General features: G+C 28.3%; 1 protein-coding gene across 8 annotated transcripts in view; it reads left to right on the forward strand.

The window, feature by feature from the left end:
- LOC129907492 (uncharacterized) overlaps positions 1-17,592 on the forward strand; it is a 134,332-nt gene that overhangs the window by 35,126 nt on the left and 81,614 nt on the right. For 2 of the 8 annotated variants that reach the window (XM_055983761.1, XM_055983762.1), the window contains exon 1: positions 12,018-12,546. The exons of the other annotated variants lie outside the window; for them this stretch is intronic. In XM_055983761.1, the coding sequence (XP_055839736.1) occupies positions 12,060-12,546 (487 nt within the window). In that variant the 5' untranslated portion in view covers positions 12,018-12,059. Of the gene's footprint in view, positions 1-12,017; positions 12,547-17,592 lie in introns of those variants that run through there. 8 annotated transcript variants of the gene reach the window in all.

Below are 17,592 nucleotides of genomic sequence, written 5' to 3' on the forward strand. Positions count from 1 at the left end.
TCTAAATAAAAACCTCAAATGTGATAAATCTCTGACCTAAAAAAATAAACAAGAGTAAATATTGAAGCCTTGCAAAAAAATAAATCCATTGAAATTCGAATCTCATTCAATTTCCCTAAGTGAAGTTCATGGAGAATATCTCTCAGATTTACCTAAAGTCAAAATGTTTTATGGAACGTGTTTACTTTGAATTGTTTATTGTTTTCCCATGACCCCCCCTTATTCCCTCAAACACTAATAAAAAAACGCCTCCTTTCTCCTAAACTATTACCACCAAATCTCGATAGAATAAATGTAAAAAAAAAAACATAAAAGACAACTTGTTCTCCTTTTAGGACTCTATTACTCTCAATATTTTCTTTTTTTTTTTTCGAACACATGTTCCAATACTTAAAGGCAACAAGAAAATAACAATATCAACAAAAAAATACAAAAAAAAAAAAATAACATCGCCTTAACCACATGGTCGTTCCTTAATGCAACTCAATGTTGTTGCTATCGGTTTTGGGGAAGGTACAAATTTTAGGCGCTCAAAAAGCACATGGCACGTCCACGTAACACGCATGTCCACGCGCACTCAATTTGCCTACCCCTACAATCACAGGAAATAAAACTAAAATAAAAAATCCTTAGAGGAGGCAAATTCAGTCCAATGACAGGATGAGTCTAAGAATTGTTGGTAGTTTTTCTTTTTTTCTCCAAAAATAGTAAAAAAAAGTACTATTCTCCGTTTTGAGATTAAACATCCTTTTTTTTTTCTCAAAGATCCTTTAAGTTTATGTTAATGATGCATCCTTTGGAGATATATATATGCAAGTAGAGAAATATCCTTAAGGGGAGATTTTTACTACCAGCAACATGTGCTTTTCTATTGCATGCTGCTGTGTGTCTGTCTCTCTGTAAATATTCTCGAGTAGGTGGATTTTCAGAGAAGGATTGCCCCAATATCCTTGTCGGCTCTGTTTCGCCGCGTGTGAAAAACATAGAAATAGTATCTCTGTCTATCCTTTTCGTTTATTTTTTGCTACAAAAAAAAAATCAAAAATAAACAAAAAAAAAAGGATGAAAGGAGGAAATTCCAACGAATGTAGTCGTTGAATAGTTTAGTAACTTAACTTCGTCCTTGCCGAAAGGATGTGTTGTATCGGAATTCGGAATAATAATATACGTTTTCATCACGTCAAGAGTCTAGTTTCGGAATTATTATTTTTTAACGGACGGACGGTTGTGTTTATTTTGAATTAAAAAAATAAAATAAAAAAAAAAAAAAAAATAAAAAAAAGTCCTTTGATCCCTGATTTCTATTCTTCGACAAATATTGGATACTTTCAACAATAAAATCGACGACTTCTTCAAGGTTAATAGAATAAAAATAAATGTTGTGGTTTATTGATGTTAACGCAAATTAAAAAAAAAAAAAATAATAAATAAAAAAAAGGATATTCTTGATGTGTGCCTTAGATGTTGTTTGTTGATGTTGTGTCCTTGCAAAAAAAAAACAAAAAATAAACAAACCCTAAAAACTTTAAAACACAAATCCTTTATTTGTTTTTTAATGTAATTGTTTTTTTTTTTTTTTACAAACTTGATGTATAATTATGTTGGTGTTGTATAGAAAACAATTTATAAATGTTTGCACCCATGTAATTAATTTTAATTGTATATTATTTCTGCAAATGCACATTCAAATTGATGTACAAAATTTATTTATTGTAGTTGGTGTTAGTTTGTTGTTAGTTTTATAGTTTCTAAATGTTTTAGATGTTTTTGTGTAATTGAACATTTTCTATTATTCTGTGTTGTTACTAATAATATCTGTTATAACTTAAAATGAGTCTTCATATTTTAATATTATCATAAACTAAAAAATTTTAGATTTTTCAATACAAAAAAATTCCATTTTAAGGATTCAAAAATGACGAAAAAAGTTATTCAATTTTAACCGTCGCTTTTTCCAGTAAAAAATCTTGTTTGATTTTACAATAATTGTTGTCATCTTTCATCTTTAATCTACAGACAATTACTATGACTGAATAAAACTAAATTTTTCATCCTAGGAATTAGGATACCTAATCCTCAAATTCAGGCAGTATTTTACAAACCAGCTTTAAAACTAGTTTTAATTTAGCTTTGCACATATGTTTGTTGTTTAAATATTTTTTAACAAAATATTTAATTCCTTTTTTTTTTGATAAAAATTATCACGAAAAATTAAAGTGACAAAAATGTAAAAAGTTCGAAATATTTCGAAATCAATTCTCAATCTTATTTCCTCTTCTGCACCCGTAGAAGATCGTTTGTGGGTCTTTCAAAACTCAGTGCTGAAATTTAAATTTTGTAACATTTAAAGATAAAAAAAAAACTATTGCTATTTTTGGAGAGATCTTTGATTGTAATAAATAAATAAAATCCAAAATTTAATAAATATCTCCGATGTTTATGTATAACTTCTTGAAACTTTTTGAAAAGTTTTGGCAATGAGAATCGGAATCAGAATCGTTATTAATTAGTTTCAGTTTTATCACATACAAAAATACAATCTTTCCGAAAAACAAAAGTTTGTCTAAAACTTTTTCCTTGTTTTAGTTTTTAGTATTCGTAGATATTGTATTCCATTTTTTGATCTTTTTCAAATGAGTAACTCCGTCGGAATTTAAACAATTTACCATTATGTCCCTTACATACAATTTGGCCACTTGTTATTTTCCATTGCTATGGTGAAATGATAAGCAACCTTTTTTCTCCAAGCATTTATTGCTCGTTTTTTAATAGAATCGGAAAATAATTTTGTCACGTGAAAATTATCTCCAATTTACTTCGAAAAAAAGCACGTATACGCCGCAGTGAACAGAATGTTTTAATACAACTTTCCTATTTAAAAGGATATATTTATACATATTTCGAAATAATGTAAACTCGTGTCAGGGAGGAGTAAGAAGTTAGTTGAACAAAAACAAAAAAAAAAAACAATGAAGTAATGTATTCAATTATATTTTTCTAAGAATACGCAAAAAAAAGTAGTTTTGTTTATTTATACCTATTATTTTATTTAAAGATTTGTTTTCGCTCTTAAAAACAAAACGATCAAAATAAGCACTTGAGAGTTAGAAAAAAAAAACGAAAATAAAATTAAAAATATCTTTCGAATCAGAATGAAATGATGTCTATATGAACACGATTTCCTTCGATCTCGGAAAAAAGCAAAACCCTACCTCTTATTTATCATCTATCGTCAGCTAATAAGACGTTTTACAAATGAAGTTAATATACCGAAGACACTGGCATGTTTTCAGTTTAAATTCTATAGGGTGTAAAAAAAAAGGAACAAACTTGGATCCAGACCATTATTTGCTGGTACACCATCCACTTTAAAATTTTTTAAGAATCTTATCTTTGTTTGAATTTGAGGACACATACAAAATTGAGCAAATTTTCTCAAAGGATAAAAATGGACTATTTAGTAGAGTAATTAAAAATGTCGTTTTTTCTCATTTTTGAATAGTTTTTCTTAAGTTTCTTACAATATTTGAATTTTAAATTATTTTAAAAGGATACCGATAGGATATCGATAGGAAATTTAATTATCTACAAAAAATTACTTAATAAAAATTTTTAAATTCGGCTTCCTTTTGAAGTTATAGACAAAAACTCAAAAAGTAACAGAAAAAGTCGAAAATATTGATCGTTACAAAAATGGTCACATCTTAATAAATTATCCACAGATTTTAAAGAAAACTATCTACTACACCAGAAAGTGTACAATACATGAAAAATTTAAAACAATGAGGATTCGAAAGATTTTGATTTTTTCTTTAAGTAATAAAGTTTTTTTTTGCAAAAATTTCCTTTAAAATATCGATTTTTTTAAAATGTTTTAATATATTGCACTTAAACATCTAGAGTTACCCAGAAAAGTTGTTCTAGTGTTTCTTACTTATTTATTCAGCTTTCAGGTTCTGGTTCTTTTGTTCAGATTAGTCATTTATTACTCAAGATATAACCCAAATACTAAGTATGCCTAGAAAAACAACAACAAAAAACTTTGAAAAAATAGCTTAAAAGTGTAAAAATCATAACGGAATAATTTTTTTTGAAAAGATCATAAAATTTTACTTCAAAAACAGTTTTGAAAAAAAAAAAAAAATAAAAAAATGGGTTTTTTAGAAAAAAAAAAAAATGTGTTTTCACCTTTTTTGTAATAGATCAACTTAAAATGGACTAATTTCATTTTTAATAACGGTTTTGGAAAGGTCTAAATATCACCCTACAAACGCAAAAAAAACATTCATTCAATTATGCTTAAAGTCGCAAGAAATAAGGAAAAAAGTAATTTAAGATCATAGTTTTTTTTACTCTCAAAAATTGAGTGACTTAAGGAATTAATTCATACTACTCACTTGCTAATTTTTTTGGGGGATTCTTTATATACTATACAGAAGTTCATATTTTGAGCTAAGGAACCAGTAAAAAATGACACAAAAAGATTTCATGACATAGGTATTTTTCGTATATTCTTTTCACATGGAATTACTCGTGTATCTTATTTATAACAAATACTTAAAATCTGAAAAATTAAAAAAAAAAAAACATATATACCCCTAAGCGTCTTAAATGCTTAAACATTTCTGTATAATAAATTTAAATGTAGGCAATTGGTCGCTTGTCAGCTCAATAGTAAGAAAATATCATTCAAATAATTATGTTTCTTGCCTTGCTTGATGACTTGCAGTTTATTAAAGCAAATCGTTTTTTTTTTTCAAATATACAAAAATAAAAAAAGAATAATATCAATCTATACGTTGCTAATTACTCAAAAAGTAATTTTAACGTTCTGACAAAAAAAAAAAAAAAAACATCAAATTCGTGAATTCCCATGTAATTTTTTTTGTAGGATATCTCTCATCCAATTAATTTTAGTTGAAATAATCAATCACCCTTTGATTGATAAACCATTAGAGATTATCGTCAAATTAAATTTTGCTGTAAAAATAATTTATTTTTGAGGAGATCTAAAAATAAGAGTCACTGTGACGAATACGTACTTTTTTAATGACTTTTTTAGGGAGATTTGTTTTACTATCCGGAATTTTCAAAACAATTCTGTTTTTGATTTTGCTAACCCATAAAAAAACACCCCTTGTTTTTTTTTGTTAACAAATGTTAAAACAAATGGTTATTAAAATTAAAATTAGTATTCACCACTGTGATCCAATTTTTAATGTCTTATGCTAGAAGTATCTTTTTATTTTTAGTGCCTTTAAAATTCAACTTCGTTTAAGAATATTAGTCTTGTTGAATATTAAATAAGTACAATTTTAAAACAGCTTTATTTTTTTATTGCGATATATTCATTCATTTTAGGTAAAAATGTCATAATTTGATTATCATTTAGCTAACACTTTCTTTTTCGCTTCACAGATAACATATGTATATGTTGTTTGAAAAATATAAGAATTCTGTAATAACAGTCCTAGGTCACAATAATATTAAGTGTGAAGGTACAAACATTTTAAGAAACTGCCTCCAAAATTCTTAATCTTAATCTTTAAATAACGAACTCTAAGAAGTGAATTTTTTGAAGATTGTGACTCTTCAATGTAATTAGATTTCTATTACTAAATGAAAAAAATTGAAAATCACTTTCCGATACTTTACCCCAATATATTCTTTAAAAAAATATATCTGTAAGAAATATATGAAGTAACAGTATGCGGATACAAATTTTTTTGACTCCTTTAAAAAAAACATGATTAAAATCTCTAGATACGTTTTTGAAAACCAAGTATAGAATAAAGTAAGCTCTTTTAAAGTAAAAAGATATTACAAACTAACAAATTGAGTAATTTTTTTTTCATTTAAAAACTTTGTAATCTGTTTATAAAAAATATCCTTTGATCTTCAATTAGTTCGCCAGTCTTCAAAGCATTTTTTACTTGCTCTATAGGGCAAGTATTGGTTTCGTGTAGAAAAAAAAAATTCGAGGTTTTAATCAATACCGACATTACGATGATGGAGAAGATCAAAAAAGTGGTTTTCGTCATGCCGTCGGTCGGTCTGTGCGTATGTGCGTCTGTGCGTCCATCTGTACATCGAGCTAGGGCCTAAACGGATGGACGGATTTGCTTGAAACTTGGTACACACGATTTTTACGTAATTCCCTAGACCCGTTTTTTTTTTTATTTTTCTAATATCTCCTTTTAAACGCATATCTCCCATATACCGTTTTCGAGGTATTGCAAATTTCTCGAAAACGGCTCTAACGATTTTGATTAAATTTGGTTTAGGTAATACTCCCATTGATTCTTACAAAACTGCGTTTTTAGTTTTTCTCAAAAAATGCGGAGAACGGAAATATGACGTTGCCGGTTTTCAAAAATTAACATATTTTTTAAGTTTATATATTTCATCAAAACATGAGTTAATTTTATTCAAAATTTACAGACATAATTTTGAAGTGTCAAAAATAAAAAAAAAATTAAAAAAGTTTTGGAAAAAAATTTTTTTTAAGTTTTTGAAAAAAAAATTTTAATTTTAATTTTTTTAACTTGCAATTTTTTTTTGATTTTTTTTTCTCGACACTTAACAAAATCTTAAATTTCCAATAGCTATTTAAGATAACCATACTTTGAACTACAAGAGCAAGTACGTGCGACCCCAGTCGTGCATTTTATTTTAATTCCCAAAACGATAAGAAAAATTGTTTTCAAAAACAATTGTTCACATTATTTTCTCTGAAACTTTCCAATACGACGCTATCATTTCTAATTTCTTCTTCAGTTTCTTCGCAGGCCTGATATAAATCGTAATGTAAACAAAAGTGAATTAATTTGACATTTCTGGGAGACACTTGACAGTTTCTCTCTGATAACCTGATAACAATCTGTGAGCACACTTTTTATAAACATGTTTTCATACCTTGTGAAAAAAATTGGGTATAAAAAAAAAAAAAAATTAAACTAACAAAAGACTACGATGAAGGGACATTTATCACACTCAGTGCTCCATTGACCTTCATTTAAAGGTAAATATTTTTGCCCAAGTTCCATATAAATCTTGTTGGATATAAACAGGAATTCCAATCCCACCTTAAAGCTACGTGAATAACATGCCTTTGCTCTTGCAATCTTTCATATATATTTTTACATCTTCTCTCTTTTTCTGTCTCATTCTGTCTTTGTTTATCAATTTATCACACTATATCTGTTTTTGTATCTTTCTTACTGTCTGTTTTAATATTGTTAAAATTCATTTGCACTTGACTTGTGCAACCTGACGTCTTTTTGGTTAAATACGATTTAACACGGAACAGGCTTTTGCTGCCTCTTTGCTTCTCTTCTACACTGTTTGCTTTTGGGCTTGAGGCAAAACAACAAACTTCTACTTACTCCATCCAATCCATATACGTGTGGCTAAGGCAAATACATCATCCGTTTCCGGTTTCCATTTATATATATTTTATATTGCCTAGAAGTGAATATGCCACGAGGCTCTTTAACAAACCTATCTTTCCTACTGGAGGAGTGCGTTCTGGAGGCGCCTGCCGTCGGCGTTGTCGTCGTCGTTCTGTAAACGAAACGAATGGAACGCAATTTGATGGTGGGAATATTTGAATTCCAGGCATTTCAATGTGTAATCCCGGTTCGAATTACTTTGCAAACTTTCACAGGTAATCTTCGTAAGTTGATAGTATTCCCTGAGCTCCTCCTCATGGTTCTGGTTCTGCTTTTGGGGGATCTCTGAATCCTGGAGTAGAGTGTCGTTTGCTAACTTTGTGTGAATGTTCTATATAAGCAAATATTATTATTCGTTCGACGATATACATACTTGAGGGGGCTTGACTTGTTACAAATGCCACATTTATCTGTTTGCTATGTGTCTTGTGTTTTCTTGTAAAATGCGTTTGTTCGTTTGTGCGTTTTGTATCTTCTTCTACTATATATAGATAAATGTGTGTGTAAGTATGTATGTTGGAGGTATATATCCTTAATTGTTCCTAATTAATTATATCGCTTATTTCGCAATAGTTCCGGAGAGGGGAATTTAAATAAATCTGTCAGGTGGTATTTCCACAGAGAGTCCTAGAGAGAGAGAATGCATGTAGGTAGACCGACTTTGAATAAAGTAGTTGGGTTTGTTGGAATACTTGAAATGTTTACTTAAAATTTTATTAGTTTAAATTGAAACATTTTAGTTACATTGAATCAAGATATTTTTAAAGACAGAAATGGTTTGAATTTGATATTGGAAATTACTCAGGAAGGCAAAATTCTTTTAAGTGAAAAAAAAAAAAAAAAAATAAAGAGAACAATTTAGCTGTGTTTTAGTATAATTCATAGTCCTAAGGAAAGAAGGCCAAATCTAAGGTGTTCCCGAATTTGGCTTCAGTAACTACAAATAAATAATTTGCTCTGAAGAAATTAAAAAAATTCTACTTTTTAACCCTCTGTAGGCATACCTCTTTTTTGTGACGTGATAGGCACACGGGTGCGAATTTGGCTTCTACTTTTTCATGTCGCTAGAACTTTTTTATGTCTCATATTTTATAGAAAAAACTTATATGAAATTGATGTAGAATTTTCCGAGGAATTCGAATATTTAAAAAAATGTATTTACACCATTAAAGAGACTTTTTTGCACCCACTTTTTTGAAAAATTGTAATTTTTTCATTTTTGTCGTGCCAAATTCGCACCCGTGTGCCGACAGAGTGTTGGGCTTAATATTTTCTAAAACACACATATAAAAAATTATATGTTACTACGATAAAAATCAGTTGACTTTATCGTTCTCGAGGTTTTCGGTCCCGGTTGTATAATACCTAGTGTTTTTGATGTTTTGAATCGAGGTCAACTAAACTCCAAAGTCGACGCATGGTTCCTCAACTCGGAACACCATAACTTGCAAAAAAAAAAATGGGCTGAAAATGTTAATTAAACACTGGTATTTTATGCATCATAGAAAATAAATTCTAAAATTTCCCAAACACTCCCACAGTGCTTTTAAGATGATAACTCTAGTATAAAATTGAGTTTTTCTACCTTAAAAGTGCGGTGGAAGTTTTGAAAAAGGTTTTGGTTGCTTTTAATTACTTTACTTTATACTCCAATTTTTAGTAAATAAAATAACCCGTTTTTGAATATTATTTTCTACTGCTAAAAAAATTGATCTCGAGATAACAATCAACCATGACATAAACGATGATAGAAAAGGTGAAAAAAGTGTGTCTGTATGTTTCTATCTTCAGACAAAAACTATAATACTGTCCATAATCTCGTAAAGGCCCTAACTACATTTTTCATACTTCTGAGTTATAGAGGAAAACACTCGCTTACTACAATAGGAATATGGAAATTAAAAAAATTCAAAAAATAGTTGGAATTTTCTGACTTATTAAACCACTAGGCTATGAAAATAAATCAGAATCAGAATCAATAAAAAAATACGTGTTCAAATAATCTCTTTCTGATTTTCACGTAAGTGACTCAATCGATTTCAATGAAAATATTTGTACAAAATAAACGGTTTGAAAGTTAAAATTAAGAAATATTAAAAAAACAAAAAATGATTTTTGGATTTTTGAAAAAAAAAAATATTTTTTTCAAAATTGCTTACAATGAAGGACATAAGTCTTATAAAGTATTGAAAGCCTTTAAATTATATATTAAGGAAATTTGAATAAGGTAAAGTGTATATATAAATAATAATAATACTATAGCAGTGGGCTTATTTACAAACATATTTTTAGGAAGAAGAAGAGACAGAAAATAAAAGATTTACAATAAGAAAAATAAGAAAGACTTAAGATTCTTTTTCGTGTAATGTTTTGCCAGGTTTAAAAAAAAAAAACTCCGCGAAACTAAATTGGCTTGAAACATACTTTAAGCTCAAGAGTGTTATTCAATATATTGAGAAAATTGGTTCAAGTCTAATAACACCACGAAATCGAATGTCATTTTCAAGTACGGTTAAAAGAATTTGAGAAAATTTGGCCTTTAGTTCTTTCGACCAGCAAAAAATTAAGTCCTTACTGATAGGCACTTCCTAAAAAGGTAGACAGTGAAAAGTATTTAAGAAACACTTTAAATTTTATAATTAATAATTTGTTTAGGGTTGAATTTGCAAAAAATCATCTGAACTGCTCGTTAAAAAAAATAAGCTTTTCGGTGATGGAAGTAAATTTAATTTTTTAATTCCGTTTGTGAAATGACACTTAGGTGCTCAAAATTAAGACGTTTGAAACCAAATATATATTCTACCTATCGTTAAACACGGCAGAAATCGGTAATGGTTGGGTTCTATTCAGCTGCATGCTGTAGCCCGTTTCAAAAAATCAACGGAATTAGGGATTTTTTTTTTTTTAATTTTTAGGTTGGAGACATTTCAAGCCATAGGTATCCGTGTTACCGCAGCTAAAAATAATTTTATCTATAAGACTACTTATGATGAGAAAGAATTGACTTAAGAATGGGTTTTCTAGTAAGTTATAATCCCAAAAATTCCTAAAGGCCCGTAAAACACTAGCTTAGGGCAAACAAAATCCGTGTTTTAAAATATCTGTCACAATCACCCGATTTGAACCCGATTGAAAAATTGTGGGCCATTTCTAAATGATGATTTTTTCAGCTATTATCAAAGTAAGGTGCTGAAAACCAACAGGGAGTCCACCCAATTTTTTCTGTAAAACAATTAAGTTTACCATTTTCATGTAAATAATGAAAAATGAAATATGGTCCCGAATTGTTTTTAAAATAAAATGATATTAAACCCCAAAATTAGAGTTGGTGTCTAATTTTATTGGGGCCTTATTTCACAAAGAAATTATGTCCCAAAATAAAAAATGAAACAAGACCCCAAAAAATTAAATAACAAGCCAAGATTTTAGAAATTTTGTTTTGTTCTTTTTTCCGGGCCATATTTCCTTTTTTTTTTTATTTGGGCCTTATTTCGGATTCTAATTTTTTCATAATTAATTTAATTTATTTTGTATTTTTACAAAAAAATTTATCCATTTAAATAAAAGGTAAAAATACGTTCGTAGATAATAATTCTTTGCAAAGTTAATTTTATCTATGACTCAAAACAATAACAATAAGTTACTATTTGTTTGGTATTTTTGCAAAAAATAAAAATAATTTTTGTCACATTAATGACGAAAATTATGACGTCGTTTGTATGAGATGATAAATTAAAACCATGCTTGTTAATATTTATCTCAAAATCTTTATAATTTGTAACCTGATAACAAATTTAAATATATTTTTGTTTTATTTGTATACAAATCTAAGTAAACCTTGATTGCTATAAAATTTGCAAGATGTTTTTACGAAGAAATAATTTCATTCCAAATTCTAAGGAATCTTTTATATTGGTTGCAGTTGTATTTGCAGAAAAACAAACCGAAATTATGATACATATTTGAAATTGTCATTCCATTTCGATATTTCTAACTTAAAAAAGTTTTGGATATTTTATGTTTATGAGTATAAAAAGTAAAATAATTAAGTATATTTAGGCAAATTTGCTATTAAGAAACAAAAATATTTCTCAACATCCAACTCGCAAACTTAGGCAACACACAGATAAAAACCTCATCGCAGATTAAAATGTCACAAAAAGTTTATTTGCAAACTCAACTCGTATCTCAAAAATACAATGAAACTCTTTTGTTAGAAGAAAAAGTAATGAATAACAAACTAGATAACCGCATCATATTTGTTCAAATAAATTTATCTTTAATCATCTCATGTGTGCTCTTGACTTGGACATTTAGTTTTTATTAAATGATGCGTAAATTTTAGTATGATAAATCTAGTCAACTCGTGCGAATAGAAACAAAAAATGCTTTCAAATTAGAACGAAAAATCGTAAAATAAAAGACAACAAAAAAACGTGAAATTAGTTAAAAAACGTTAATAAATATATATAAAATTTAGATTTAGAAAACATAGAAACCACACAAAAAAAACCTTTAACAATTATTTTGAGTTAAAAAAAAAACTTAAAAATATCTAAAAAAATTATCTCTGTGTATAAATGTATCAAAAGTGATTTTGCCTACTAAATGGCTGGCTATAGACAACTACCACCACCGCCGCCTCCACCTAACACAATCAATCCTAATCGCCAATCAATGTATCAAATGGCGATGGCTGCTAACCACAGTTTGGTGTATCAATCGGCGGCACACGCATCTTCGATGCACGCGCTAAGTAATCTTCACAGTCAACGAACGAGTGGCCAGTTACAGCATCATGCCCATCATCACATAATGGCTGCGGCAGCTGCTGTGGCAGCTAGTCGACAGCACCAACAACACCACCATCAGCAGCAGCAACAACAACAACACCCACAACATCATCAACATCCACAGCAGCAGCAGCAGCAACATCATCACCACCAACAATCAACGTCACATCCTCAGCACAGCCATCTCCTGCTAAATGGCGGAGTTGTGGGTGGACAGCACCACCATCATCACCACCATCATCATCCGGCATCTCGACAGATTTTCAGTCAGATGCAGAGCACTGTTATGCCATTAAACGTTAGTAAGTATAAAATCAAAAAAAAGAAAAAAATAAAAAAAAAAAATAAATAAATATAACTGTAAAATAGTTGTGTGTCCTGCTATGAATAGGTAATAGGATTGTTATAGAGGGTTAATCCTATAAACACCATGAATACAAGGGTGGGGGTGAAGTGTGAATGTTATTTTGTGTGTGTAGAGATCAAATGTGGCTTATCCTTTTTTTTTTTTTTTTGGTTTTGCTAACAATTGAGCTCAGATGGACGATTTGTGGGTATATTTTACACAAGATTGAGGTTAGTAGTAATAAAAGTAGAATGTGTGTTCACAATTTCATAAAAATAAAACTTCATTTACAAAGTTACATGATTTATTTTTGAGAAATAAAATCACTGTAATTTTGGACTGAACTAAATTATTAACAATACTAAATTATTAACTTGAGGTCCAATTTATTCACACTCCATTAAATTTAAAGTCGCCATTAAAAAAGGGAAATTTTAAAATTTGTATGCGATTTGACAGTTTTATAATTTTTAATGGAGCCTTTAAAAATAATGGAGAGTGAATAAATTGGGCCTAAAACATTCATGAAAACCTATTTTTGAATCGTCAGTTGTAAGAACGGAATAAGTCCACATTTTTTCCGAAATTGACTTTTTGATGCAAATTTCATTTTTAGGCGTAGACACATCTTCCAAGTTGAAAAAAAAAACAAAAAAAATTATTTTGGGTGTCGAAGTGGGGTTGAAAAATTTTATAAGTTTGAAGAACAGAACAAATCCAGGATTTCAGGCTATTGATTATGTCTAAACTAAGACGCTCACGGGTTTTTATTGCATATAACGTTGAATGGGTTATAAGTACGGTGACCATATTTCTAAAAGTGAAACCCGGGACCAGTAAAAAATTTGTTGGATCGTTTTGGTTTAAAAAAAAAAAAAATAAATAAAATAAAATGAGATTTCTTAAACGAACATTTTCGTTGAAATCATTTAAGTCGTTTACGAGGAAGTCAAAAATCAAGAAATCGGTTTTATAATAGGAACTGTTAATAACTTCTGAAAAAATTTGTTTTATCATCATTGTGAGAGCTGTTTTTTAGCATTTTAATTTTATTTTAAATGATTTTGAAATTTAGCTCTATTTTTTCTCTTTCATATGTTGTTCATTATTCTTTCCAACCTGACAAAAACAAGCTGGAATTAAATTATAATTGACGAAGAATTTTTAAAAACTAATGCTTTTATTCGAAAAATTGAAAAAAAAACTTTTATTTTCCAACCACTGTTTTCTTGTTTTTCGTACAAAGTAATTACAATTTTGAATACAAAAATCAGAAAATGTGGAAATACCTGACAATCACGGGACAAATTACAAAATACGGGACACGTCCCGGGTTTCCTAAATAAAAACCAGGGACAAGCTATAGAAATACGGGACAGTCCCGGGTAGGGTTGCCAACCGTACTATAAAAAAGAGTATTGTACTCTATTTCACGTATGTGTACTCTATAATCTATAACTCTTATAGAGCACGTCAAAATACTCTTTTTTTTTTTACTTAAGGCTAAGTGTACCACCACATAAACATCTTAACATTTACAAATTGGTGGATAACTTTCATATTTTTAAAGATAACTGAATGAAAAAGAAAACGAGGCTTAAAATATTCGACCCTATAATTACTAAATTTGAACAATAATTGTAATTTAGAGAGTACAAAACACTATAATTTTGGTCGTTGTTTTAGTATGACCTACTTGTTTTGTTTGTTTCTTAGTCGGACTTAAAATTTAATTTTTTTAATTCTATTTTGGAATGAAATTGAATCAAAGAAAAGACTAGGCTTTTTTCAAAAAACTTAAACTTTTTTTTTTTATAGAAAAAAAAAAATGAATTGCAACTAATGATATTTTTCTTGATTTTGCAATGTTTGAACTTGTGTAACTTTTGCTTTTATCAATATAATTCATCGAAATAAAAAAAATTATAGAATATTAATACCTTGATTTCTTACAAAAAAAGTTTTTAAATATTAATTAAAGAAAAATGTTTAAAAAGGATTTTTTTTTCCTTTTTCAGAAATATAAGCTTAATTTTTTTTTAATTCTAATTTTGTTCTCTATTTTACTTTGTTTTGTTTAAGACCTCAAAACATTACATTTTTTCTTGTAAAAAATCAAGGTATTTATGTTTGAGTTAAGCTTCTTATTTCTTTATATTTAGATAAATTATATTGGTAACAGCAAAAATTGTGAGCTATCTGTTCTTGCAATTTCAGCATTCACTGAGAGAGTATTTTGTGTCATGGATATGAAGTGGTCAGATTAGAGGAATGGGGCTTCATTGAAATTGATCAAAAATGAGCTCTTAATTTATATGAATTTTGAATTTGAACGTTAAGAGTTATACACATATTTTAAAAATAACAAAAATATTGTTATATACTGCAAGAAGCACCAAAAAATACATTTTCAAGACTTGAAATAAATGGTACTCTTCTTTTTTTCAAATGTACTCTTTTTTTCGTCTCTGAAATCAAATATACTCTATTCCTTCTTAAAAAAGTTGGCAGCCCTAGTCCCGGGTAAACCGGGACGGATGGTCACCGTAGTTATAAGAGAAGATAAAACCGCGGAGTGATAAAGGTGCAAAAGTCCCCTTTTTGGTTTTTTCAATATATCTTGTAAACAAAGCATAATTTTGATAAATTAATTTTAAAAGTTGTTGTTGTAGAGAATCAAATTTAATATCGAAAAAATATTTTTTAAAAATTGAAAAAAAAAAAAAATCCATACCAAAACAGTCCAAAAAAACATGAAAAAAAGTCAAGAAAAGCGATTTTTTGATTTTTTTTTTGCTTTTTTAATGGTATTTTTTTCGGGCTGAGAAAGTCATATGCATTGCTCTAAATAAAAAACAGAAGATTAAATTTCCTTCAAAATGATGGGCTCAAAAAGTTTTTTCATTGAAAATTAACCAAAGACCATTCGAAACTATCTTTATTTTCCCATTTTTACTTGCGATATAGCATAGGACAAGTTTAGGATTCGTAAAAAAAATCAAACTCGAGATAACAATTTTACATGACATTACGATGATGGAGAATGCCAAAAAAGTGGGTCTGACAATTCTGTCTGTCTGTATGTACCTCATGCTACAGCCTGAACTATTCGAGTGATTTTGTTCAAACTTGGTAGTTAACAGTTTTGGGTGATTTCCTAGAGGACAAATTGAAATTTTTTTTTTTAGGACCAAAACTAACGATACCTGTCATATAACAGAAATAGAAAAGTTAATTTTTTTCAAAAACGGCTCTAACGATTTAGATTAAAATTTTTGAGTGTAGTATTACACATAAGAGCCAACTTTTGAAATAAAAAAAATATTTTTTTTTACCGTTATTAACGGTACCTGTCGTAGAACGGTTTTTTTGATTTATGAATATCACGTTCAAGACCACCCCGATTTCGACGAAAATTTTTATACAAAAGCGTTTAGGTGAAGGTGATATTAAAATTCTAGAAAGGTTTAATATTTCAAAATTTTTTTTTGAAAAATCAATTTTTTGAAAACGGGTTTATGAAAAATTTTGAAATTTCGTTTTTATGCGTAGATAAATTATTTCTTCAAAATGACATACCAACTTTTTTTTTGAAAAATGTAAAAAAAAATTTTATATATAAAAAATTATTTTTTTTTAAAAACGGCTCTAACGATTTTCGAAATTTTTTTTTTCTAAAAATTCCTTTTTATACAAGAAAGAAACTGGCATACCTGGTTTTTTGTGAAAGATCATTTAAAACGGTATTTAATTAATTATAAAAAACAGATTTTATTTTGTTTTAATTTCTTGAAAATATCAAATTTTCAATTTTCTTAATTTTCTTGAATAAAAAGCTTTAATATTAGATTAACTTTAAGCATAAGAGCAAGTACGTGCGACCCCAGTCGTGCATTTTATTTGTTTTACTCAAGTAAAAAATAGACCACAACAAAATATTTTGTTTACAATGTACCTATAACACTTTTTTGTTTTGATTACTCAAACTCATTCAATAGTTAATCGATCGCTATCATAAAAACTTTTGCTTTAAATAAATTATATGTAATTTGGCTTTTGGGTGAAATTTCAAATCGTAAGTTGTAAGAACGGAATAAGCCCAACGTTTTTAAACCGCTATACCTGTCTACCAGAAACTGATAGAAATAAAATATTTGCCTCACTCTACTCAAATCTACATAATCTTTATTTTATCTGAAGCTATTCAGTTTTTTTGTTTTCCCAACAATTTTGCAAAATGGACTTATTCCGTTCTTACAACTTAGGATTCAATTATTAGAAGGGAAAAAATTAAAAAAAAAAAGATTGTTATATTAACAACATACATATTTAAAATAAACTTTCATACGAAATGAATATGTACAAATTAAAAAAAGTTAAGTTGCAGTTTGCAATTTTGTTTGGAGACGTTTAAAAATAAATTCATTGAACGTTTATTAAAAACATTTTCATTTGCGTGTTAATTGACATAAAAACTTCATTAAACTCAGACCGGTCCCAAAGTAGTTTATAAAGTCCAGAAAAGTGATAAAATTATTAGCAGAAAATGAGTATAGTGAAGAAATTTAGGATAAATGGTGTATATATGTTCCTACAAGAATCGCAGCAGATGGCCTCAAATAGAGTGCGGGATGAAAAAGATGGTTCACGTTTTTGAAATGAAATTTAAAAAAAAAAAAAAAAGTAAAATTAAAAATAAAAGGTTACAAAAAAATTAGGTACCTAACCTACTTACAAGAAAAATGATTCGCAAAAAATCGAAAGAAATATTTTGCTTCAAAATTCAAATAAAAACAAAATTTTATCAGAACCAAACTTTTTTCATCAAAGATAAAAAAAATTGTTTAGCATTTTTCTCAATATTTTTTGGGTTATGCAAACAAATTTAGTCATTTTTAAATACCACTATAAGAACTCATCTCTTAGTAATTTTTACACAACCTTTTTTAGTTGTCTTTTCAACGACATTGTTCATAAAACATGTGGTTTTGATAAAAAAAAC

The sequence above is a fragment of the Episyrphus balteatus genome, chromosome 1 (genome assembly GCF_945859705.1).
Source record: "Episyrphus balteatus chromosome 1, idEpiBalt1.1, whole genome shotgun sequence".
NCBI lineage: Eukaryota > Metazoa > Arthropoda > Insecta > Diptera > Syrphidae > Episyrphus > Episyrphus balteatus.